This window comes from Zalophus californianus, chromosome 6 (assembly GCF_009762305.2).
Source record: "Zalophus californianus isolate mZalCal1 chromosome 6, mZalCal1.pri.v2, whole genome shotgun sequence".
Classification (NCBI taxonomy): Eukaryota; Metazoa; Chordata; class Mammalia; order Carnivora; family Otariidae; genus Zalophus; species Zalophus californianus.
The window spans coordinates 80,632,346-80,657,154 of NC_045600.1; the positions used below are offsets into that span (position 1 = coordinate 80,632,346).

The window sequence follows — 24,809 nt, forward strand, 5'->3', positions numbered from 1 at the left end:
TTAAGCAAAAAGAAATCACTTTAAAGCCCATTTCTTCCCCACACTGAGGTTATAATTAAGACTTGATTTGTTTTTCTAATTAAGAGGAAAATTGTCTCTATAAATAGAAATCACCTTCTATATAAAGTAACTGAATCAAAATATATTAGGCAGAATTGTGATTTGTATATTTTGAAGATAACATTTTAATAGGAAAATTAGAAGAAATGAATGAGCTGACCATAGGCAAGAACATGGAAATGCTTAGTACAAATATGTACTGATAGTGCATGAAACTGTGCTTAAATAATTTATTTAGCTATTTTAAAAGATTAGAGATTGGTAAACAATCAATGATTTCCAGTTCAGAAAAATTTCCGTGGAATAGTAGCATTCATTTTATCTTTATTATAAGAACCTGTAAGTTCTTTCTAGATCATTGTTCTCAATGTTGGCTACACATTTCAGTCACCTGGGATACTTTGAAAAACAGTAACTCGTCCATACTCCACAGACTAGTTGAATCTGTCTGCCTAGGGAGGGGAGCTGAGGCATCCATTTTTTTTTTAAGTTCCTCCTATTTCAAATGTGATGAAGAATTGTGAAATGATTATGAATTTAGAGGGGAAAAAGGTTCCTGAGATTCTCTAGTAGTGGTTGTGGTTCTCAAACCAGTGCAAGAAATAAAAAATACATGAAGCCCTATGCCTCATCCCATAGATTCTGACAATATTGGTTTGAGAATATACTGTGGTACCAGTATATTTTCTAAAAGTTCCCCAGTTGATTCTGATATTTAGCTAGTATTCAAGAACCAGTACTTTAAAAAGACATTCATTAGCCATGCCTGCTGGAATTTTAAATTTATTTTTACTTTTTTTATTAAGTTTTTATCTTCATTCCAGTATAGTTAACATACAGTGTTATATTAGTTTCAGGCGTACGGTATAGTGATTCAACAATACTGTACATTACTCAGTGCTCATCATGATAAGTGTATTCTTAATCCCCTTTACATATTTCACCCATCCCCCAACCACCACCCCTCTGGTAACCAGATTTCTCCTCATCTCCATGCTAGTATATCTCTCAAGGGTAGCATAAACTCAGAATAGTTTGCTAAGACATCCTTCCTTATTAATTTATTGAAACTAAAGGCACTCCTGAACACCATGAAAATGTACAGAGAGACACTGATACACAAAGATCAATAACAACAACTGGCTATTGGCTGTCAATAGGGGTTTAAGGCCTATTTGTTTTCTTTCTTACAAAAGTACCTAAAATCTTAGTTTGGGGTGTTAGATACTGTTTTCTGGGTAAGAATATTTAGAAAATTGAATAAATCACACGTGGGTAAACACCAGGGGAGTTGTAATGTGTATACCCTGCCTAGCAGTTTGAGTATTTTAGAACAGTCAGGGGTAGGGCTTACTAGAGATAGTACACTTTCACAGAAAACATTTCTTTAGTAAATAACTGGAAATATACCCGTAGAAAAGGAAAATAATCACTTTATTCTCCTAACAAAGGGGCAGGTATGAGTGGCCAACATTGGACTTATTGCCAGGCAGCCCAGAATGATCTCTGATCAGTTCTACAGGATTATAATGATTTAATCAATTATTCAATAATACTAAAACCTAAGACAAGAATTCTTTGCTTAATTAACATCTACCTGTTTTCTTAGGATGCCCAACATTTAAAAATGAAGCTGAAGGAACAGAAGATGACTTACAAGTAAGTAGTTTGCCTTGAAAGGAATTTCTGAACATAAAGGATAAGGAGGAAATCACTAACCTTAATAAAGAAACAACTTATGTAAATTTCTAAGAAAATTTCTCAGACACTGTATTTGTCAAGAAATACAGAGAAACAGAAGCAATAGGATGTGTGGGCATGTATATAGGTATGCATGTGTTATAGAGAGTTTGTTTTTGGTTTCCTTATGTTCGTTTGTTGGTGGTGGTGGTTGGTTTTTTTGGTTTGTTTTTAAAGGAATTAGTGAGTGATTGTGGGGACTGACAAGTCAGAAATGCACAGGGTAGGTAGGCAGGCATGTATGGCAATTTTGACACGCTTTGATATTTCAGTTTTGAGTTGGAAGGCAGTCTCGTGGCAGACTTCCTTCCCTTTTGGGGGCCCCAGTCTTTAAGTCTTTTCAGAATGAGACCTGTCTTCTTTATGGAGGATAATCTCCTTTACTTTGAATATACTGATTTAAATGTTAGTCACTTCTGAAAATGCCTCTACAACATTTAGACTGATGTTTGACTGAATAGCTTGGCACGATAGCCTAGCCCGGTTGACAAATAAAATTAACCATCACATATAAGCAAGGTACGTGTATAAAGAATTTACAGAAAGGGAATTTCAAATTGTTAATAAGCATATATGAACAATGGTAAGCAGCAGGTAGTGTAAATTAACATTTTTTAGTTACCAAATGAAGAAAGTTTAAAAATTGACACACACACACACCCACACACACACACACCCACACACCCACCCACACCCACACACCCACACACCCACACACCCCCACCCACCCGGGGCCCTCTGCTTCTCCCTGTTCTCTTTCTCTCTCTCAAATAAATAAATAAATAAAATCTTTAAAAAATAAAAAAAAAATTGACACTGCCCCATACTGTCTCTGTCTGTGAGATTGACAGATTGATGTCGTGCTGGAGAAAATGTGGATTGGTAGGTTCTTTCTAGAAAGCAGTTTGGTAATATGTATTAAAAAGCCTTAAAAACAGAAACCTGAATGCCTGTTGATCTAGTGAACCAATTTCCAGTAATTTATACTAAGGAATAGAGATGCATAAAGTGTTTTTTGTTCGTTTGTTTTTTCTTGCACAAAGATTTTTTATACACAGATTTTTGGGTGTGTGTTTTTAAAGTATTAATAATAAAAAATAAGCTATTTAAATATTAAGAAAACCTGAATGATTGAAGTAATTAAAGTATGTTTTTAATCATGCAACCATTAAACATTATTAATTTGCTTATACTGAGTAATAAAAATAAAAATTATATGGTGTTACCACTACTTCACTGAAATGTTAAATATTTTTGTTTATTACTTTTGGATTGTGGGATTCTGAGTTATATGACTTTCTTTTTAGAACTTTTCCAAATTTTCAGATGCAGTAAGTATTAATACTTCACAATAATATTAGAACATAGAAGAACCCAAATTTGTCTGTATACCTAGTATTAATAATCAGTTATTCATATTACTGTAAAAATAGTTGGAACCTAAAGACATGGCAGAATGTTTTATGTGCATTTATTTTTTTTTTAAGATTTTATTTATTTACTTGACAGAGAGAGACAGCAAGAGAAAGAACACAGCAGGGGGAGTGGGAGAGGGAGAAGCAGGCTTCCTGCTGAGCAGGGAGCCCGATGAAGGGCTCGATCCCAGGACCCTGGGATCACCACCAGAGCCGAAGGCAGACGCTTAATGGCTGAGCCACCCAGGCACCCCCTATGTGCATTTATAATCAGAAAATAAAAATGTTTTTATTTTGGAAAATTTGAGAAATATAGCAAATTTTAAAGAAAAAAAACATAGGTATGCTACCATCCGTGATAACCACCATACATATTTTTAAATATAGCCTTTGGGATTTTTTCCATACACAAATGCACATACACATGGGTTATTGTAATATTACACTATAGTCTTTTTTTTCACTCAAATATATATATATATGTCCTTAAATACTTTTTCAAGTTTATGATTTCTAATGTTTTTATGTAATTTGTTTTTTTGTAGATGTATCTTAATTACCAATCCCCCTGTTGTACATTTAAGAATCCTTTGTTGTGTTTAAATATATGAATCTTTTTATTTTATTTTTGATTATTTAAAAATACAGTGAGTTGCAGTTAATTAGATAAAAGAAATAATAAAATGAAAATAATATTTTTTACTTAAGTCTTTAATGAAGTTACATTTTGTTCTGGTATCAGTCAAAATATGAGGCTGGAAATGGGAAAACATTTTCTGGATTACTCCCTGTGATGAAAGTAAATTTGGTTAAAATTCAGTTTCAAAAAGTAGAGTCTCGCATACCAACACTGTTACATAATGGCTATTATTCATTTTAATATTCTTCTGATTCGGTTTCACCTCATTTCTTTGTATACCATTATGTAAAGGAAAAACTGCTATCGGACATAATTGTTTGCAATACTCTGTGCATATAACAGTCAATGGATTTTGTAAAAAACCATTGTTTCCATAATCATATTTGCTACTAGTACTGTATATGTCAAGGCTTTGGTATAGAGTAAAAAATGGGGAAGATATTAATGAGGAATAATAAATTTTCGTCTGCCGAAGCAGACGAAAGAGTAAAAAGTTAGGATGAGGAGACGTCTAGTGAAGAGAATTACTATATAACGAAAAGCAAGAGTAGTTATTCTGTTAGCTCTTTGGGGTGGCTGCTTCATAATAGTGTATCTTCAGTGTCCTCAGTCCAAAATGTTACACACACAAACCCCTAAAAGAGTTATTTATATTTTAGCTTAACATTAGAGTCTAGAGCACTTGCTTGGTTTTTTATTTTCATAATAAAATAGAAAATATGCAATGTCAGTAGAGACCGCAGTAGTAGGCTTCCTTTTATTTATTTATTTATTTATTTATTTATTTATTTATTTATTTTTAAAGATTTTATTTATTTATTTGACAGAGACAGCGAGAGAGGGAACACAAGCAGGGGGAGTCGGAGAGGGAGAAGCAGGCTTCCCGCGGAGCAGGGAGCCCGATGCAGGGCTCGATCCCAGGACCCTGGGATCACGACCCAAGCCAAAGGCAGATGCTTAATGGCTGAGCCACCCAGGCACCCCGTAGACTTCCATTTAAATGTAATTTTACTAAGAGCAATTTTTATATCAAGGTTTAATTCTTGGTTTTACATTCTGTAGTGTTTTTAAAATAGATTATTAAATTATATTCCTTTTGATAGAATCTAATTCTCCCCCCTGAGTGTACATTATGCTTAGTTGTTTCTTAACAAAGAGACTTAATGATAGAAGTGACAGAATGTGACTTCCAAGGGTAGGTCATAAAAGACATTGCAGCTTCTTTCTGGTTCTCTTGAGTTACCTGTACTAGAAAATGACTACTGTCCTGGGTAGAGGACACTCAAGCAACCCAATGGAGATGTCTGTGTGGTGAGGAACTGAAGTCTTGTGACAGTAACAGTGTTAGTGAGCCACCTGGGAAGCAGGTCATTTACTCCCAAACAAACCTTTAGATGACTATAGCCGTAGTTGATGTTTTGATTGTAACTTCATTGGAGACTGTGACCTAGAACCTATTAACAGGTAAGCTGTTATTGAATTCCTGACCTGCCGAAATTATAAAATGTTAAGTGTTAATTGAAACCTCTGAGTTTGGGGGTAATTTGTTACTAATACAGATTTAGGTATCCATAAATGTGGTGCTACCATAACAAATACTTTAAAATGTGGGATAGACTTTGAACTTGGACAGTAGATGGAAAGCTTAATATCAAGCCTTTGACAAGACTGCCAGTAAAGGCTTAAATGAAAATGAAGAAAACCATATTGGAAACTGGCAGAAAGGTTAGTAACACTGTCACTTGCAGTAATATGGGCCTTAGAAAATGTATCTAATGAGCTAGGTGATCTAGCTTAGGCGATTTTCAAGCTAAAGGTTAAAACTGTTGCTTGGTTTCTTCTTTCTGCTTACGGTAAATAGGGCAAGGAAGGGCTCCTAAACAAAATGGAGCCAGGACCTGCTGGTTTGAAAATTCTCATCCTCTTAGTGTATCAAACTATGCTAAAATTAGGAAATGGCTTCCAGGCAAAGATCAAATCCAGGGCACTCTCAGAATAGCTTTGTCTAAAGATGAAGCCAAGTGTGTGATTTATAAAATCCTTTCTTAAGACCTCAATACAGATCTAAGGTATGCCTCCAAGGACCTTTCAATCAAAGTGATAGAGCTTATTATCAGATTAGGGTGTCCCTTAGCAAAAATTTAAAGTAGAGAAGAGTTTATTTCAGATTTGTGACTGTGCTTTTTTGTCTTAATAGTGTGAACCCCGATAAGAATCACAAGAGACCCACAGTGTTTTCAAAAGAGTTATTTTGGCAGAAGTATCACCACCTTGGACTGAAGAGTGACCCTTTAGATCCCCAAAATTCTGGTAGAAGGCAGGTTAAAACATTCTATACACATGTATGTAAACATGGGCTGCCTTTCATAAAATGGAAGGGTGACTCAGAAATCAGAGACCAAATCTCCAAGGCCAGAGCCAAGAGCCATGGAGAATTATTCCTAGGTCCTAAGTTCTCTTCAAGCAACTTGTAAGATGTTTCTACCTTGATTTCAGAATTACTTTGGATCAGTGACTCCATTGTGCGTCCCATTTTCTTTTGTACATGATGGTTTTCCTCTGCCTATCCTATCTTTGTATTTTGGGTATGTGTAGGGCAGATAATTTGTCACTTTAGTGTCCAGGTCTTCACTTTGGGAGAAATTATACTCAGAGGATTGTACTTAAGGAACTATACCTGAGAAGTTTCATCTGTCTGGATCTATTTAGATCACAACATCCTCTATGAGAAGTTGTTGCTCTAAAGGAATAAGACTTGGGGGAGTCTTGGGAGGGGGTGAAGTGTATTTTGTATATGAGAAAACTGTAAATTACTTGTCCAAAGAGTGGTGAACAGTAGTGGTTTTAAAATATGTCCACAAATTCTTTCATACTATTGGCTTCACTCTAGTCTAATTCCCCTCTCTTTGAGTGTCACTGTACTTAGTGACTCACTTCTAACAAATAGAAATGTGAAGGAAGTAAGGGTAGGTCCTAAGAAAATTTGTGGCTTCCATCTTGCTCTTTCTCTTGGATCACTGTCTTTGGGAGGAGCCTGCTACTGTGTGCAAGGACACTTGAGAGGTTCTGTGAAGAGATTCATGTGGTGAGGAACTGAGCCCTTGTTTAAACAGCCAGCAAGGAAATGGGTTGATCTTGGAAGAAAGTCCTCCAGCCCCAAACAAACCTTCAGATAACTTCAGCCCTGGATATTACCTTTACTGCAACGTCTTGAGGGACTGTGAGCCAGAGCCATTCAGCTAAGTTTCTCACTCACAGAAACGGTGAGATAATAAATGTTTGTTCTTTGAAGCTGCTCTTTTATGGTAATTTATTGTGCAGGAGTAGCTAACCAGTACACGAGCAGGAAGGGAATATGATGAGAACGAAAGCTAACATCTGTAGTCATGTTCTTTAATCCTAATCTTCATCAATTCTCAGTTTTTTAGATGATCTCTAGCTTAGGCTAAATTCTGTCTTCCAATAGAAGAGTGTGTTGTATCTTGGTTTTATAGCCCTTTTATAACTAAGAATATGTTCAAGTAGAAAAAAAGTCATCTTTATTGTTTAAAAAAGTCTGACCTGATTATATAATACATTAACCTTAATTACATCAAGAAAGGAGTGGGGAATACTGAGGTGCTAGCAAATATGTGAGATAAATTTTTCTAAACTTCTTATTTGAAAATTTTTTAAAAGAATCGATGTCCAGAATTAAAACTGCCAAAGAAAACTCTTAAATTTACTGTAGTGCCATTTATTTCATGATATGCCAAAGTTTTTAAGTGTCATTCTTATTTTGGAATATATTGGAGGTTATAAAATAATTTAACCGCTTTATCAGAAATATTTTGTTGTTTTGTAATTCACCTATGGGCTTGGCATAACTAAACATTTTGAAATTATTTGGAATACAAATTGGCTGCGATTTATAGCAGTAATTATATCAGGTTTACTTTATTGGTGATTATTTGCAAAGACAAGGAAAATGGTTTTTAAAGAATAACCATTATCTAATTTTTTTAATCCCAAAGAGGTAATGACTGTGTTTTATTTAGATCATTAAATGTCTTGAAGTCATTAAATATCAGAGTGGAAATCCTCTCCATTTTAAGTATTTATTTATTTATTCAACAGTTAATTTGAGCACCTTTTCTGTTCTAAAGCTATACTAGACATTTGGTTATTTGTTGGTGGGCACCTTTCTGTTTCCAACAATTCAGTCATCCTAAATCAACAGGAAGAAGTCTACCTTTTTATTTAATATCTGTCTTTGAAGAGTTAAATAAAACACATCATTTGGATTTAAAATCACATCTTGCTCATCTTTCATCCCTGATGTTTTTAGTACAGTGCTGATCATACCTCAGTGGTACCCAAGAAGGGTTTTTTAAAGAAAAACCTTCACACTTAGGATTTTTAACCTTAACTGTAAAAAGGTATGTATGTTGTTTTCATTGGTTTCTTTCTTTGACTCTTTTAAAATGAGCCAGTTAAGGTTTGTTTTTATTTTGTTTTTTAAATGCTAGTTCATATTTGTTATAAGATCATTTTTACAGTGTTTCTCCAACCAGAGAGCAGCTCTTGTTCAGATATGCTGGATTGGTTAAAAAACAAAAAAGCAAAAACCATTAAACTCACCTCACAACAGGCTGTGGTTCTAAGAGGAAAAGATCTCAGATTTCATGCTTCTGGGAAGAAGAAAGATGACACTTAATTGATCCGAAGTGAAAGTTGTCTTATTTTTTCTTTTGGCCACTGAGAAATACTTGACTAACTTACTCTTTTAGAATTTGATAGTGTCATTTCTGAGCCAGAATGATTTAAGAGATTATGATTTACAGTTACTGATTAATGTAACTTTGCTTTAACAAGGGGGATAGGAATTGTTTATTTACTAATTTTCAAAGGTGGGTAACATTTTAATAGGCTCTATATCTGAAAACTAAGTGGATAGGCATTATTATTCTTTTTTAAAGACTCATTTACTTAGAGGGAGGGAGGGAGAGTGTGAGTCCTCAAGCAGAGGGTGGGGCAGAGGGAAGGAATCTCCAGCAGACCCATTGAGTGTGGAGCCACAATTGGGGGACTCAGTCTCACAACCCTGAGATCATGACCCAAGCCAGAATCAAGAGTCGGATGCCCAACCACCGAGCCACTAAGGCACCTCCGTGGATAGGCATTATTTAGCTAGCAAATTGTTGTTATGTTAGTGTGACTGTCACCATCCTACATTAAGTACTAACCCATAGTTGAGTTCCCAAAACTTTAGTATGTTTCAGATTGAGTTTTGTTATGTAACAAGGGAGCAAAAGAACTGTATAACCTTTTTGCCTAATGGTTTTTTATTTACATTTTTTTCTTGACTCTTAGACTAATACATCTTCAAGTAGAATATTTGGGTAGTTAGAAAATTATAAAGAAGAAATCAGGAATCATTTATTCCTCCCCAGAGATAACTGCTATTCTGCCTAGGTTTTTCTTTGTTCTTTCGTATTGTATTCAAATACATATTTATTTTATTTTTTTTTAAGATTTTATTTATTTATTTATTTGACACAGAGAGAGCGCACAAGCAGGGTGAGAGGCAGAGAGAGAGGGAGAAGCAGGCTCCCTGCTGAGCAGGGAGCCTGATGAGGGACTTGATCCCAGGCAGACGCTTAACGACTGAGCCACGCAGGCGCCCCATATTTCTTTATTTTAAAGTACCAAAAGAATCAGTCTCTTTTCCATTTTGATTGTGTGTGTTGTGGGGGGCGGTATTTTAAAGATGTTATTTTTAAGTAATCCCTGTACCCAGTGTGGGGCTCAAACCTATAGCGCTGAGGTCAAGAGTCTCATGCTCCATGGACTGAGCCAGCCAGGCACCCCTTGATTGTGTTTTGAAAGGAGATTTGTTTGTATTGGTGATGGTAGTGATGGTGGTAGTTGGAATTTAAGTAGTATAAATCCTAAAATTTGAACCCACAAAGTCTGACTTCACAGGTTTTGCATTTAGCCATTATAATCGTGTAACTGTGCCATACAATTTATTTAACCATTCATGTTTTATTGAACCTTTACTTTATTTTCCAGAGCCTCTTACATTAATTTTTGTTGGAATTTTTCCAAATGTGACCTTAGGATAAAATCTTAGAAATAGATTTACCAGTTACAGGATTATATACATTTATATAGTTACGAGGAACAATGTAACTGCTGCTTAATAACTAAAAAACAAATCAACAGACAATAAACAGTTCCTGAAAACCTAACCCCACCTTTAAGTCAAACTAACTTAATAGAAAAGTAGTTTAGTTTGCGTGTTGATTAACCTAGGGTAGAGGACTTGTTTTCTTTTTTCTGTTTTTGTGGGACATTATGTCTTGGTACATTTCTCATTCCTTCCATATTGTTTCATCACTGATTACTATGTTCAGATTGCTTAAACAAAATTCTGTATGTGCTATTAGTGTTTTTAGACAAAGCTCCTAGACAAATGCAAGATAAAAACTCGCAGGTTAGTGTATTCTTACTCTTAAACTAATCAAAGGAACTGAAGAAATTTAATGAGCAGAATAGGAGATAATTGTGGTCAAATCTAAAATGAATTGCTACTGGGTGCTACACCAAAATATTAATGGTGATTTTGCTGGGCTTGTGGAATTGTAATTTTTTTTCTGTGCTTCCCATGTTTGCATAATTTGAGTATATAATTTTAAATGCCAAAAGAATAGCACTTTTGGTAGCATTTTTAACATATGCAATGATAAAATATAAGACTTCTTTATCAAAGAACGTTTTAAAATTCTTCCATCATGCTAAAATTAACTAATAATATAATTACTAAAATCTTCTCTTGTTGGATATAACTCAGCCATACATTTTCAAACCTGTGTTTTGTGATATACAAATACAATAGTAAAGTTCTTGAGCAGTAAGTAGACTGATAACACTTTTTTCACACCTGATTATTCATTGGGAATCATATATTTAAAAAGGTTTGTAGAACAACGCTAAGTTGTCTCTACTCAGAATTATACAGTAGGAAGGGATAAAGGAAGGAGAGAAGCAAAGTCTGTTTCTATTTTCTCTGTAGCTGTCATCTATCTAGCCTTATGTTCTGATAGAGAGCTACAGCTGGAATTATTTTCTTGCTTTACCCAGCATCCTTTTGCCTCTACGCATAAAATTGCTATAGTAGTCTTAGAAAAAGGAAAAGCTAAACAATCTCTTAGCAACCATAGGAGAATAATTATTATACCAGCCTCTGAGAGTGAAGCAGATTTCCATTGTATATTAAATATTGGCATAGGTTACTATATAGATAATACAGATGAGCCTATGCCAGCACAATACTAAGAGCATTGAATGTGGGTGTATATGACTGCTATAGATAATTTTTTTAAAGCTAGAGATCATGCAAATGTATGTGAAGTCTTTATGTATATCATGTGTTAAATTTTCTGCTCTTGTGAAAGATTTTTGGCATTTCCCACCACCTAACTTTAGAATATGTCCATGTTCCCATAGTAATTGTTACTTTTAAGGGGTTGTAATTCAGTTAAAAACATTCAAATTTGACTAAGCCTGAACACTTTTTACTCAGTTGTATCCAGCTTAAGAAAATTTTGGTTATTACTAATTTTAATTATGGAAATAGTGCAGATAATGTTTTTGGAAAATAATGAAGTATTTTTCTTATTTGACAAATAAGATTGGCAAAGATTGGTAGGTGGTAAAGCCCAGTATGAACAGAGATGTGAGGAAATGATCCCTCTGTAATATACTATCGAGGGGTTTTCAAATGGTACATAAGCTTGCTAGAAGGTAGCTTGGTAATATAATGGGAATATATGCATATTCTTTAGTGATTCTATTTATGGGAATTAATCCTAAGGAAATAATATTACCACTGCACCAAAACGTATGTATAAGGATGTGCATTGCAACATACATAACAGAAAGTAGGGAGGAATCTAAAGGTCCATAATTAGAGTATTAGTTATAGAATAGATGACACACACAAATACTGCACTTCTTTGCAAGCATTTCAAAGCACAAGGTACGTCTTTATATATTGATGTGAGAGGTCCATGATATATTATGAAGGAAAAACACCACATGGATAGACTGTCTATAGTATAAATGGAACGATATTATACATAGGATATGAACAAATATACATGCATTAAGAAGTCTGGAAAGCTCTATGTCAAATAATAGGTGTTATTCCATGGGGTTGGGATTATGGGCAGAATTTTTCTGTGTAATTTGAACTTTTACATTTATTAAAATTATTTCTTTTGTGGGGGAAGATTTTTTTGTTAAGGAGTTCTTTTTCTACATTTTTTTATCCTGTTAAACCACATTTACTCCCAAGAGTCTATATTACTTATAATGTGATCTGATTTGTGGATGGTCGCATATTAGAGATTATTTATATGATACTATATGACAGGCATAATTATAAGCCCTAGGGATAAAATGGAGGCAAAGTCTCCCATTACTGGCTCTTGGCAGAAATATAAATAAAAGAACACTTAGAATATAGGGTGATAGATACAAGTATTTTTGAGGATCTTTAGAGGAGGGAATGATTAAGTTGGAGTGGATCACCCAAGACTTTTAAGAGTTTATAGGTGACATTTCAAAGAGTTTTTCTTGTGAAAGAACTGAAGACAGTCATTGTGGGCAGAGGAAATGGCATGTACGAAGAATCAGAAGTGTGAAAAGTCAAATGGTAAGAAACAAGTACATCAGTATTTCTGAAACCAAAAGATTTGAGGATGAAATAGTATTAGGAGCCATGGTAAAATTGCACAAACTTGTGCATTCATTTCTTAGTTCTTTTGTTCATTCTCAGAGTTTCTTGTTGCAGAAAGAAAATATTATGTAACTTTTAGTAGAACTGATCCATTATTGTAGAAATTAAACAGCAGATAGATACATAAAAGTGTAAGTTGTGATAATGCCTGGGCTTGGTGAGAATATAGATATGTGAATTGTTAGCACTACCTTGGAAACATAGGTATATCCTGTAGGTATATCTTGTAATCCACCATTTCTATTCCTGGATATTTACCAGAAAACCCTCTTGTACATATATACCATAAGGTCTGTAAAAGAATGTTCTTAGCAACATTGTTTGAAATAGGCCAAAAAATAAAAATAAAAAAAATAACTGGGGGGAGAGGGCCCATTTCTATGGATTTGTGTAAATTGTATTTCTTATGAAGGTGTTCCTCAGACAATACTGATTTTCTTCCCTTCCACTCTCCAGTATGTGCAGGATTCCCCAAGAGAGCTTTGGTAATTGGAAATCTTAGAAGGGTTGAGCAGAAAAACAAATAGATTTGCATGAATAGCCTTCCCCAAGTCTGGAAACAAGGAGATCAGTTAAAAACCTACTGAAATAAGATAGGCAAAAAAGATAATGAGAGAAAATCGATTTGAAAGGTATGCAGAAGGTGAACTTGTTTAGAAAATAATTTTTTTTAATCGAAAGAAAGATATCTTGCATGAATCTAGGAGGGTTTGGGGCAAGGGTTGAAGAATGTCTTAGTTCATCATTTCACATACAGAGTTGGGGGGAAATGTATTTAAGCCAAAAAGCATATGACTAATTCCCTAGTTGATTTACTTGAATATTTTAATAGAATATATTTATATTTCAAAATATTACAATTCGGTATCACAAACAAGGGAAAAAGTATATACCTAGATTTTAAGAGAAATTGTGGCCTACATAAAAGTAAAGCTCTAGAAAAATTGGAAAATAACTCATAATCAAACCATCAAGGATAGGTGTTAACATTCTTTTTATATCATTTCAATCTTTTATTTTTTTATGGTTATGATAATACTGTAAATAAAATTTTGTAACACTAAATGTTTCCCCACATAGTGGATATTAGTCATAAGCCTAATTTCAAATGACCACTCAATATTCCATTAAATGGAGATACCATAATTTATGTAACCATCCCCATATTTTGGGACATTAGGGTTATTTCTTAAATTTTACTATTAAAAGTAATTCTGTTGAATCACATACCTGTACCTCTGAAACAAATAATACATTATATGTTAAAAAAAAAAAAGGAGGAAGGGAAAAATGAAGGGGAAATTGGAGGGGGAGATGAATCATGAAGAGACTATGGACTCTGAGAAACAAACAGGGTTCTAGAGGGGAGGGTGGTGGGGTGATGGGTTAGCCTGGTGATGGGTATTAAAGAGGGCACGTACTGAATGGAGCGCTGGGTGTTAAACGCAAACAATGAATCATTGAACACTATATCAAAAAAAAAGTAATTCTGAGAAAAATAATTTTGCCTAAAGCTTCTTCCATTTAGTACTCTTTTTTTCTTTGCAAGATTCAAGACTTTGTCAAAATGTTTTAAAAACTTTTGATACATTCTACTGAAATAATTTTTCACAAATGGTTGTTCCACATTTTACTTGTATATGTAGAATTAGCAATGACTAAGAATGGCCATTTTACTTATTACTGCTTTTTTTAAAACTTTTTCAATATACATCTAAATTTATAACTTGCTGAAAGAGATATAATTAAGTAGTAGGAACATACTCTCCCAGTTTGGGATTCTGTAAAAATGTTAGTTTGTTTCTCACAGTTCAAGGATAAGGGACCTTATTGTAGATTGTAGTCTGTACAATACATTGAGGGAGGGAGTTGTTTGTTTTTACCATATGAGACACCTGAAAGATGTTTTCCTTATTTTATTATCTGAGACCCATTTAGGTGTGTAGTTAAAAATTAACTGTGTGATGTGAACTGTAGTTATTAGGTAAATTCTAGCTGTTTTGGCAAACATTTTTAAGTAGAACTAAATTATTTGTTACTCAAACAATAAACACATTTTTATTTAATAATGAAATAACACTCTTGATAGTTCCCTTTAAAAAATAAATGTATTCTTAATCAAAATGAAATGTGTTTTTGCTTAATGTACAGAATATAAGTAGAATTAACCCAAGTCAGCAGAGTAAAATACTTGTGTTATATAACAAGTTTATGTTTGTTCAGATATGGACTTTTCAGTAGGCTTTATTTTACAAATCTTAAATGACTCCTCAATTAGATTGGAATTCAGTAAAATCAACCTGATCCAAATAGTTGTCACCATTATAAGTATAATTACTTTGTAATTACTACTGATATTACTACTACTACTACTACTACTACTACTATAGTAATTCATGCCTGTTTACAGATTTTAATCTCTTGAGTATCCCAAGTAACCCCAAATTTGTTAGTACAAATATACCCAATTTATAATAAAACCATAATTTAGAGAAGTTAATTGCTTGAATTGCTTAAATTCTATACCTTAGTTGGATGAGACAATTTTCTAACTTAGGCCCTTTCTCTAAACCTCCCCTCCCCAGGCCCCCATGTTTTTTTCTATTCAGCTTGCTTATGATTTTTACAGTTACTTGAATCATTTATTTTCAAAACTGTCTCAAATATGTTAATATATTTCTTGAAATTTTTTACTCCTTCCAATTTTCAGCATGCATTTTGAAAGAATGTTTGCTGGTTACTAGTATTTAACCAACTTCCTTCTAGTAATTTAGCATTAACTATCATAACTCATTGGGACAACTGTAATGAAAATCAGCTAAAAAGAACAATTAACTGGGTTTGACATTTAGTTTTAAGTGATAGTGCATTCTCAAGTATATTTTTAAAAGTTTAATTGCTTTTAGTTTTCATGGCATTTTCACATATATTATCATCTCACTAAATCCTTAAAATCCATGTGGTAAAATAGCATAGGAATTATAAAAGTATTTGGTAATTGAAAAAACCAATTCCACAGAAATTAAATGTCACAAGGCTACTTCGTTCCAGAGCAAGGACTAGAATGTGCATTTATAAACTAAAATATGTTAGCTATTTTATGAATCTTATGCTTTAATTTTAGAGCACCAAATTTTTAATTGTTTTTTTTTTAAAAAGCTCATAAAGGTTTACTACACCTTTAAGATTATTAGCCCTGTAGTGATTACTCCAAATTATTTTAGGTTAAGCCAGTGATAGTATTTCTGTCATTTTTATTTGGCTTTCACAATCTCTTCTAATAATTATACAGTAACAGGAAAAGTAATGGCAAATAATTATCTCATTCCTTTAAACAAATTATTGTTTATGAAATTTCAGAAACATGTCATTAGGGCCTGTCATTGAGCATGTCCCTTACCTAAGTCTCATGTGCATGAGCTGAATCAGCATAGTCAGGCTAATTAATTCTTTATTCATTCAGTAAGGTCATGGACTGCTGTTTTCTTTTGATCCCCTGTATCATATAACACAGCACAGTCCTTGGTACATACTTTTTTAACTTGCAAGATAACACTTAAATTGATTTGTGTATCTCTGTAATAATTTCTTCATTTTCTATGTATGTTGCTTCTCGTTAAAATTTAAAACTTCATTTTAATTAGATTATCTCTCTAACATGGCATGGTTAGGCTTCTAATTCTTCCTAAGTCATTTGCTATAAGGAAGCCCATAAAGTTGATTTATTATTAATATTATTGTTATTTTATTTTGACCTGGCTCCCTAATCATGATTGTTTGTGTTTGGGGAATTGCCATTTATAGTGATGGTAGTGGTACATAATGATTTGCTAAATACTTGCTAGAGTGAAAGTATCTTACTTTTTTTTGTTTCTGGCAACTAATGAATTTTGGGGATTATTCCCATTAGGCAACTGAAGAGGACAGTTCCAGTTCTCTAGTGAAAGATCATCTCCAGCAAGAGACAGTTGTTACCAGTGAGCCGTACAGAAGCTCAAGACCTTCTGCCTTTGAAGATCTGAATGCCAGAAGAGTTTACTTGCAGAGCCAAGCCAATCAGGTGAGAAGATTAAATATTTTTCGGTGTGTTATTCATATGTGTAGAAATTGGATGTATTAGAGAAGGACATTAAGACCATCTGCCTTTATCAGACAAACAACAGAAATCTAGGGGAATGTGATTTAATTGAACCATAAATTTGACTTTACATTTTTTGATTACAGAGTTGAAAGGGAAAGTGTGTTACGCTTTCATTATCTGGGAGGATCTGGGAGGAAGAACCATTTCAGTCTCTTAGGAACCAGAAGTTTCTCTAGCTTTACTCTACATGAAACTTCTCAGATGACAGATATTATGAAAAATATCTTCAGCAAACATATCTGTGGCATATACACTGATAAATTTCATAGAGTTGTTTCTTATAGCTTAACCTCAGATACTAATAATGTATTCCTAAATCAACTCAGTGAAAGTGTTTCCTTTGGGTACTGAGTATACAACTCTCTAATTTTTCCAGCTTGATCTAAAAATGAAACCTTAATTATAGACTATAACCCTGTTTTTATGTCACTCACAAATGTTATCAAATCTGTCAGAAGACCATTCATGACCCCATTTCTCTTAGTGATAGAAACAAATGCCTTCATTGTTAAATAAGCATTTGAACCGTTTCGCTATGAACTCATGTGGTTTAAACCATACCCATTATATGTCTGCAAAATCAGAAGCCCATCAAAGTGGTTTTTTAAAAAATGTTTTAAAATACTCTTCTTGATAGACGATATTTATAAGATGTATTAGTGTCCAGTGGCATAGTGGCTATGACTAAAGCCCACCTGATTCTCATTTCATGATTCTCATTTTAACCTGAGGATCCCAAACATGCAGCTTGTTAGGGAAGAAGTTTGCTTTGCATTTGCTCTTCCATCTATCTGGAACACTTCTCCCCTAGATCTTCACAAAGTTTGCTCCTCCCTTCGGGTCACCTCTTCCGTGAAGCCTTCCCTGGGCACTCTAAATAAAATAGCAACTTTTCTATCACTGTATCCTTACTCTGCTTTATTTTTCTTCATAACATTTATCATTTCCTAGCTTTATGTATTTAATTTTTCTATTTGTACTGTTTGTTTGTTCCCTGATACCTTGAGAAACCTAGAAGTTTCTGAAGAAAGTGAGCCTCTAGTTAACATTTGTTGAATGAGAGAATGAATAAATGCTAACGGCATCAGCTTGGAAGCAAATGATGTTTTGACTCAGTTTATTCCTGTTCTTATCATTCAATACTGGGAACTTGATTAATTTAGGATAACTTGGGGACTTTATTTTATTATTTTTTAAATTGACATATAATATATTATTTGTTCAGGGGTACAAATCTGTGATTTATCAGTCCTATATAATACCTAGTGCTCATTACAACACTTACCCTCTGCAATGTCCATCACCCAGTTACCCCAGCCTTCCACCTCTCTCCGCTCCAGCAACCCTCAGTTTGTTTCCTATGATGAAGAGTGTCTTACAGTTTGTCTCCCTTTCTGGTTTCATCTTGTTTCATTTTTTTCCCTCTCTTCCCCTATGATCCTCTGCCTTGTTTCTTAAATTCCACATATCAGTGAGATATGATAATTGTCTTTCCCTGACTGACTTATTTCACTCAGCATAATACCCTCTAGTTCATCCACGTCATTGCAAATGGCAAGATTTCCTATTTTTTTATGGCTGTGTAATATTCCATTGTATATATATACTGGGGAGGGGGGCTTGATTTTAATGACTCAGTGGCATTCCTTAGAATTCATTTTAAGAATAAATAGAGCTAGGGGCGCCTGGGTGGCTCAGTTGGTTGGGCATCTGCCTTCGGCTTGGGTTGTGATCCCCGGGTCCTGGGATCGAGCCCCACATCGGGCTCTCTGCTCAGTGGAGAGCCTGCTTCTCCCTCCGCCTCTGTCTTTGCTCTGCCTACTTGTGCTCTCTGTCAAATGAATAAATAAAATCTTAAAAAAAAATAAATAAATAAATAGAGCTAGGACTTTGAGGTGCTAGGTATTAAGTAGCTTCTCTCTTTCCCCACTCCCACTGTTCTCCTCTATCTTGTTCATACAAACTCAGTATGACCATTTATCTCTGTCTTTCTTTACATATCCATTTCATTCTTTTTCTCTATGGCCTAGGTTCTTTGTTGCCTCATTGATTAGTAGTGTATTATGACTATCAGGATGTCAGGCTCAGCCCTTTCAGTCTACATGACATTCCAGCCTAGATCGCTATTGTCCCAAACCAATTCCATACTCTTATAAGAAGGAAGCTGATTGGCTCAGCTTAGGGCAAGTTTATTTATATATTCTACATAGCTCTCCATTCCAAGGTTACAGGATGAGCCAATTAGGCAGAGAAGAGATAAAATGATGCACACTCTATCCAACATTGCCACTTTTGGGCAGAGCTCCAGTTCTAGGCTATCTTAAAAGTTTATGGCTTGCCTTTGTGTTAGGTGCCAGATCCTGGTTTAATCATAATTATGGCTGATTGGCAGGAGAATGGCAAGGCTAATCATGGCAACCTTGGAGCAAGGAGATGTTTCTTTTTGTCTTGTGTAAATTTAAGCTATGTGTTTTACATTTCCTGCCTAAACTTGTTATTTTGCCATTTTCCATAAGGTCTGTTTGCTTAATAGAACCAAACTAGGCATCAGGGGAAACGTTGTTCCCTGGATAGAAATTTCTCCAACAGTGGGTAAGGTCTTGGGCTTCAGACAAAGGCAGATCTAGTTTTAAATCTTGTTCTTTTAATTTACTTACAATTACAAAACTAATGCTCTCCATCTTACTGTTTCCTCATATGTAAATATCAGTAATAAAACTTACTCCCGTAGTGTTATTTAGGGGTTAAGGAAGATCATTCATTCATGCAAACATTGATATGTATTTGGAATAGATGCATGTTGAAAATGTTAGAGTACCTACTATGTGCCAGGCCCTATTCTAAGCCCCGAGAATAGCTGTGAACAAGAAAGATATGAGCTCTAGCCTCATGAAGGATATAAATGCTAGTAGGGGAGATAGACTGTTAAACAAGTTAAACCAATAATATTTCAGATAGTAATATTGCTGTGAAACAAAGTAATGGGAAATAGAATAGTAGGAATATACAGGGAAATAGACTAGTAGGAATTATACAGATATATAAGATGATAGGGAAAATCCTCTGGGGAGCTATTTATATGGAGATATGAATAATATCAAAACAAAACATAATAGCCGTATGAAAATCCAGGGTGGGATATCCAAGCAGCAGCTTGGTATTTCAGAGAGATAGGCTGATGGAGCTGCAGTTCAGTGAGTAAAGGTGGTAATACACTGCAAGTTACAGTTAGAGAATTTGGTAGAGTTTGCATAGTGTAGGCTATTGGGAGGAGTAGGAATTTTGTTCTAGTTTCAGTGAGAAGCAGTTGCAAGGTTTTTAATCTCCAATAAAGGTCCCATTTGCATTTTAAAAACATTATTATGGCTTCTTTGTGGAGAATGGACAGTTAGGATGTGGTCATGAGTGGAATTAAGACCAATTTGAAGCTATTGTTTTCATCCAGGTAAAAGATTTTGGTGATTTGGACTAGACAGAAATGATGAGAAATGGTGAGATAAGGGGTAAATTCTGGAAGGAAGAGCCAAAAAAGTCTTGATAATAGATTAGAGTCCAGGATGCCTTCTGAGTTTGGGGTCTAAGCAATGGAACGAGTGATGGTGCCATTATCTGAGATGGACAAGACCAGGACAGTACCTCTGTCATCACCAATACAGTGCCATTCCCACTTCCCACCGTTTCACTATTCACAGAGTGAAAGATTTGTCTAATACCCAGAGGTTGTATGTTAGGACATGTAGGCTCTTATATTCTGAATGATGTATGTCATGATTAAGTAAACTGTCATGATTATTTCAGGGTGAAAAAAGATGGATCTTAAATCTTTCTTGTGATCAGATAGTTTTTAAATGTTTACTTAACTGAAGTTCTATTTTCTCCACTGACCTCAGACTTTATAGCCCCTTTCACTTTCATGTTGGCCATTTTTCAAACACATTGGTGTTGTCATTTATTGCTAGGGGTTTTTTTTCCTTCTCAGAAGATAAGACTCTCTTGTTTCCTTGATAGTGTTTGATTGTCTTAATTTGTTCTGTCAAACACATGAGTGTTCTCCCAGTACATAGAACTGCAATTTATATTGATATTCTTTACATTTTTCCCCTCTGATATCATGGTATATGAAGTGGCATAATGAAACCTGTTAGTATTTCTTATTCTTTTTTTTTTAAAACCTGTTAGTATTCCTTTCTGGTGTTTTTCATAAATAAAAAAAAACACTGAAAGCAACACAGATTTCTGAGAATCATTCTGCTTTTACTTTGGAAGATGACTTTCATTCTCATATTTAATTATTTTCGGATTAGTTGTTAAAGTATTATGTGTGTTTTCATGTTTAATAATTTTATCTGACCTTTGTAATTGTCTTAGGAAATCAAGAAGACTAAGAATGAGATTTTATAGTCTTTTGGTGCTTCACTAAGTGCTTTTGACTCCAGTATTTCATTTGAGCAGAGCCAGTATCTTTAGTTTTTGTCAGTGAAGAAATTCATGCATAGAATCATTAAGTACCTGAACAGTCACTTAGATTAATACTCGCTGAATTGTTAGAATTCTGAGGTTATTTACAAATGCTAAATGTTTCTTTCTTCTACCTCCTCCTCCTCTTCTTTTCCTTTTTATTCTAGCTCAGACTAAAATACTGCCTTTTATGTTAATCAGGCAGCTTTGTATTTCATTAAATCTGTAAGTATGGCTTGTTAATCCTTATCATAGGTGGTCCCTACTGTATGCTGAGTACTGTTTAAAGCATTTATATAACTAATATTGATTGATCTTCACAACAACCTGTATGACAAACTGCCTCATTTGGGGGATAGAAATTATCCATAGTTTATGCATGTTTTTGTCTAAGTTTACTATGAAATTTTATAAGAAATGCAAGAAAAATTAATTGGTACAAGAAGGAAAAAAGTAATTTTAAGCCAGTTTTACTTTGACTAAAATAATAACAAAAATAGAGGCTGAAAATAGTTTGCATACCTTTTCCAGGGATTTGGAGTCAGAACAATCCATCTGGAGTCATATTTGCTCATCAACATCTAGGCATTCTAGGAAATAAGATAGTTAAGATTGGAGATATCCTGTTTAATATCTTTAAATATAAAATATGTTCCAATATCTTGAGTGATGGGCAAAAAAACTCACCAGTGGAGGAGAGAGTGGATATATGTACATCCTGAAGTAGGCCCGTGATTGATATAGTTGAGCCGTGAGAAAAAACTTGATGAAGGTAACACAAAGTTATAATAGACTAATATTCATCATCCCAGGCCCTGGGAATTTATTTGGCCTACCTTTTTTGTCTGAGGGAAGTATAAGCTACTCTTTTGACTGATGGGAGGGAAAAGAACTGAGCCCTTCTCCCAAAATGGCAATGATGATAGTGGTGGATTGGTTGGAGAATGTAGTCGCCATGCAGAAAACTGTAAAATAGTGCTAGGTAACTGCAAAGAGGGAAGTAAACAACATTTGGCAGGCAGCTCTTAGCATGGGGATTTTGAACATGGCTTCAGAAGGAGCCAGACTATTAGGGAATTGAATTCTAGCTTCTTTACAACTTTTCCTTATCTCCAAGATTGATGTGACATACAGAAACAAGAGTTATGTTTTATGAGTTTATATAACTAGACATTTAATTACACATTTGCTGATGTTAAAATAAGTGAACTCAGTTTATTAGGGATTAGAATGGAGTAGGTATTCTCCTTTAAAGCTGCAGTAGAGGGGCGCCTGAGTGGCTCAGTCGTTAAGAGTCTGCCTTCGGCTCAGGTCATGCTCCCAGGGCCCTGGGATTGAACCCCACATTGGGCTCCCTGTTCCACAGGAAGCCTGCTTCTCCCTCCCCCACTCCCCCTGCTTGTGTTCCCTCTCTCACTGTCTCTCTCTGTCAAATAAATAAATAAAATCTTAAAAAAAAAAAAGCTACAGTAGTTATTAGCTGTGCATTTAATAAGTAATTACAGAAGTTTCTTAACAGGATTAATGCACACTTGCATTTGGTACAGTCCTGTTATAGTGGTATACCATTTGTCCATTTGGATGTCATCCAATAGGCCTCACAGAGGAATTTCCCATATTACAGAATCTGGCCTTAAACTTGAAGGTCAGAAACCATATTTTGTCAGGATGTTAAGACTGGAGTCATCTTTCATGACGTAAAATAATCACATTTAAGAAAAATGGTTTATAAAAATTAGAATGTAAAATTTAAGCCATCGTGTGGACTGTAGTACTAGTGGTAGCTTGTTTAGTACATTGTCTGCATAAAATAGATCTTCATGAGATACTAGATCATTGCCAAAATCTAGCTTCATGTGTATATGCTCAACAGAGTACTTGCATGCTTTGAATGTTTAATTGCCTTTGACTGGATAGCTTGATGGATCCTTCTCTACAGCAGAACAGTCTTGCCAAAAGAACTAGACTGTTTCCTTGCTGTCAAGAAATATGAAGAGTCTGAGATTTTTATCCTGGCTAACAGGTTAACCTGCCAGTTGTATGGATGCTGACAGAAGACAAGACTGGTAGATGAGAGACAAAGGACATTATTACTCACAGCACAATAAAGTAGCATGAGCTTCATGTTTGTGTTGGTCCCCTGGCCTTCCAAATCCGGTGGGGATGGCACTGAGCTGCTCAGGTAGATGTTGCACACTCAGTAGGTTTGCATCACAGCATTGGAACCCTGGGCTTAGGGAATCCAAAGTCTTTTATAAAGGGCAGTAAGTTTTGCCTGACTTTTGCCAGAGAGGGAGACAGTGTCATAGTCATATACTGGATGCTAAACAAACCTAACTGAAAACTGGGAAGACACTATGTTTCAGTGGTTTCACTTTACACACATCTTTGCATAGAAAGAGTCTGAAACAAAGACAAACAGTGCCTCTCCTCACTAGGTCTGCAGAAATGAGACCTAAGGAGAATTGTTACCTAATACTAGCTGAAAAAAACACTAGGTTTTTCCTCAAGTTATGCTTAGATAGGCATTTTAAGTGTTTGTCTTTGACTTATTTTCAGTGCTTCCATGGGCTATTTAAATCCTTTTCATGGATAGGTACGTTCTTTCAAAATGCTAATGCTCTCAGTCAGGTATTAGGTCAGTTAGGTCTAATAGACCTAGAAGCTAGCATTATAGCTCTTTTACTCAATTTTGCTTACTTTCAAGTTCCTGAAGGTCATTTCATTGTGGACAAATAAAGGCACATGTATCAATGAGCTTCTGATAGAAAATTTATGACATATTTAGTACTTAGAAAGCAATATACATAACGAACACCTGAGAAACCAGCAAACAACTTAAAGAAATGAGCGCCCCCAGTCCCATTCCCTTGCTTCATTCTAGAGGTAACCATTATCTTGGATTTTGTTTACTTTGCATTCCTGTGCTTTCTTGGTAACTCAACCGCTTATTTCTTCTTCTTTGGCCAGTGGATATTTCAGTTGTTTCCATATTTTTGTTGTTATTAGGCATACTGCTAGTACAAACTTTCTTGTTCCAACTATTCATATGCAAGACTTTCTTCAGGGTGTATAGGAACGGGTTTTTTTGTTTTTTTTTTTTAAAGATTTTGTTTATTTGAGAGAGAGAGAATGAGAGATAGAGAGCACGAGAGGGGGGAGGGTCAGAGGGAGAAGCAGACTCCCTGCTGAGCAGGGAGCCCGATGCAGGACTCGATCCCGGGACTCCAGGATCATGACCTGAGCCGAAGGCAGTTGCTTAACCAACTGAGCCACCCAGGCACCCAGGAATGGGCTTTTGACATTGGTGTGTACAGAAGGCTCTGAACAAATTAGACAAATTAGTCTATAGGATTCCTGTGTTCTATGAGTAAGAGATACTTATTGAGCATTTGCAAGATTATAGAAATAGCTGTGATTGTTCCTTTATAAAATGGTTTTAATTAAGTGGTCTTCTATGACCTTGTTCCTGAGTAATCTGAGTAATAAAATTTTCAGTGACATTTCTCCATTTTTAGTTTTATTTATGGGCAATATCTCTTAGCTAATGGTAGTTTTTCACTCTCTTTA

At 34.9% G+C, this 24,809-nt stretch overlaps 1 protein-coding gene across 2 annotated transcripts in view; it reads left to right on the forward strand.

Moving 5' to 3' along the window:
- SPRED1 (sprouty related EVH1 domain containing 1) overlaps window positions 1–24,809 on the forward strand; it is a 117,730-nt gene that overhangs the window by 78,215 nt on the left and 14,706 nt on the right. For both annotated transcript variants that reach the window (XM_027570945.2, XM_027570946.2), the window contains exons 4-5: window positions 1,670–1,719; window positions 16,551–16,700. In XM_027570945.2, the coding sequence (XP_027426746.1) occupies window positions 1,670–1,719; window positions 16,551–16,700 (200 nt within the window). The remainder of the gene's footprint in view (window positions 1–1,669; window positions 1,720–16,550; window positions 16,701–24,809) is intronic.